General features: G+C 37.2%; 1 protein-coding gene across 1 annotated transcript in view; it reads right to left on the reverse strand.

Annotated features, from left to right (window-relative positions):
• LOC104762893 (U1 small nuclear ribonucleoprotein 70 kDa-like) overlaps positions 1–2,516 on the reverse strand; it is a 21,274-nt gene extending 18,758 nt beyond the window's left edge. The window contains exons 1-8 of the mRNA XM_019240279.1: positions 2,318–2,516; positions 1,941–2,055; positions 1,780–1,859; positions 1,620–1,695; positions 1,457–1,521; positions 1,312–1,374; positions 208–289; positions 17–134 (exon numbers count right to left, since the gene is read on the reverse strand). Of these exons, the coding sequence (XP_019095824.1) occupies positions 17–134; positions 208–289; positions 1,312–1,374; positions 1,457–1,521; positions 1,620–1,695; positions 1,780–1,859; positions 1,941–2,055; positions 2,318–2,416 (698 nt within the window). The 5' untranslated portion in view covers positions 2,417–2,516. The remainder of the gene's footprint in view (positions 1–16; positions 135–207; positions 290–1,311; positions 1,375–1,456; positions 1,522–1,619; positions 1,696–1,779; positions 1,860–1,940; positions 2,056–2,317) is intronic.

Consider the following 2,773-nt stretch of genomic DNA (forward strand, 5'->3'; position numbering starts at 1 on the left):
ACCAGAAACTCTAGATGTACCAAGTCCACCACCAAGTCTGCGGGGACGCCAGTTCGGGACTGTTCTACCTCTCTCAACATCAACCAAAACTCTTCTTCCATCAATCTTCCTTCCATCACCTTGCTTATATGCAGCTATAAGAGACCACAAACTGTATTTTAGTAGGACAATTCATATCTCAGAATAGAGAAAACATTACAAACTCACCTTTCATATCACGTGTATGCAAGTACTCGATGAAGGCATAACCTTTGGGTTTATTTGTTTGCTGATCGGTCACCAACTGAACCTAAGGTGTAGAAAAAGAAAAACATCAAGACATCACAAACTCTAAGAGCAATTGAACCAGCTTTCAGATACGGTGTGTTACAAGTCAAACAAGCACGGGCAACCTTTTTTTCATAACAGGCTTCCACATCATCACCACATCAAGTATTGGCAGAAAAATGGATTCCGTGGCAGCAAGTTTTACCATTTCTGAAGGGTTTAACGACCCCTTACCAGGGTTTTAAAACTTTTTATGAAGTTTTGATATAGATGTATATGTATTATATATACAATGTAAAAATTTACCATATCACCTTCATAGTAGCTGATAATACTTTTGCTAGCCTTAAAAGCCAGAAGATAGAGGTTTAGTAGATTTGTTTAAAATACCAAAAAGAGAGAAGGGTTGATATACTCCCTATTCTATATACCGATAGTGTTTAAAGATCTTACTTTCACTGCCCAAATCCCAGAGTTTCTTCTTCCCGTGTAGGATGAAGTATTTTCACAAGACCAAAAAAGGATATAGGAAGGACTGGAATAAATATATCTTAGTGGCTTACCAGGATGGGTTTCAAGAAAAATGTATGCCTCAGAAACTATGGAAACCTGTGAGTGTACGCCCTCGATAAAAGAAGTATATATCCTCTGAAGGGACGGGACAATAAGTAAAGTTACCTGATCTATACCTGTTCCTATACTTTCTGACTTGCCCCGAAATATCTTAACCAATCACCACGGAGGAGAGAGGTTTGCGACATTAAACAATATTGACCAGAATATCGTTTACTAGCTACTTTATTTTAGCATGTTACACGAAAAAGGCCCCATGGCTTTAAGCATAGTAAAGAAGGCAGAGATTCAAGGCAACACATGGCATATACAGCTCAAACTGGTCTCAAAGAAAAAATATGTACGCAAAAAATATAGAACTTTGGAGACTACAGTACGTAAAATCAAACATATTGCAAAGTAAAAGTAAGAGCGAGGAGACATCTCATAACTTCTTACCGAACCTGTTAGGGAATGCTCAGAAATACATACCTGCTTAATTGGTCCATAAGCTTCAAACTCCCTTTTAATCTTACTCTCAGAGGTCTCGTAGTTCTGCGAAACAGTACATAAAGTCAAGCACCACAAAGCACATCTGTTTATGAAAGTCATTTGAAAAGAAAGCAGCGCTACTTACAAGTCTTGCAACGAACAATGTCTTGTAAGGATCTCCAGAAGCATTCGGATCATTATTTGGATCATCTGCAAACAAAATTTCAAAGAAGAACCTCAATTCACAAAATTGGAAGTAGATGAAGGCACAAAACAAAGCCTAGCTATAATTATAAGATAGAATTTACATTTCTTGAGCTCCTCTGCAGCCTTTTCAACTCCTTTCTCCAGTCTGGATTTATGAATTCTCTCCCTTTTTTGTGCCTAGTCCGTAAAACAAAGATATAAGACCATATGTATGCCACTGAAATAAGAATAACAGAGAGACGGATTGAGGGTGAAACATACAGGTGTTTCAACTTCCGGCTTAGGTGGAGCATACTCTGGTTCTCCAGGTTCAGCAAAGCGACTCACAAATTGAGCCATGCCTAGAATGAATAAAAAGAAAATCACTTCCAAAGCCAATTATAAGTAAGAAGTTAAATAGACCTAAGAAGCTAAATATAAACCTGTATAAGGAGGGCATTTTCTTTTCTCCGGTGGTGGCTGGAACTCCAATGGCGGTCGTGGCTCAAAGAGTTTCAAGAGTGTGGGTGTTAAGCCAGTTGGGTGGCTCTGACCCATCTGCAAATAAGCAAGACATCATATTAACTTCCCAACAAGATGGTATTAATTCCAAACTCTTAATAAACGCCAATTTGAAACTAGTGAGCATAATTCAGAAGCGATCTAGATCACTAGCATCGGAATCACAGTAAATACAGGTTCAAGCAAACAGTCTCGTATATAATAAATCACGCATTGAAAGACTTTGATTATCCCGTCGACAAACTCAATGATAACAACCAATATCGCAAAATTACAACAAAAAAATAGAGAGACGAACCAGTTTGAGCTGAAGAACATTAGATCGGTTCTGAGCCTTAGTGCGGGCCTGAACGGCGGCGTTTTGGTTACGCATGAATGGATCGTTCAAGTCCCCCATGGCGTAGAGCTATCTCGGAGCTTCTCTAGGGTTTTTTCTCCGGGAGAGAGATGAGGTTCGCTGGAGGATATCAAATCAAAATTAAATTTAAGGTGTCGGGAAATTCTATTTAAATTACTTTTTTTGAGATCTATGGCTAAGCAAAAATTATGATTTTTTTTTTTATATGAGAAAAAACTGCTTTTATACCATTTTAAGTTTATTTTTTACTCAAGTTTACAAATAACAATTATTAATTAGGTAAATAATTTTTAGTTGGTAGGAATTATGTGTATTTAGAGGTAAATAAATCACTAGCTAGTTTAACTTCATTAAACTTCATGTGATAAAAATAAATATCATGTGTTTTTTTCCGAT

The sequence above is a fragment of the Camelina sativa genome, chromosome 18, assembly GCF_000633955.1.
Source record: "Camelina sativa cultivar DH55 chromosome 18, Cs, whole genome shotgun sequence".
NCBI lineage: Eukaryota > Viridiplantae > Streptophyta > Magnoliopsida > Brassicales > Brassicaceae > Camelina > Camelina sativa.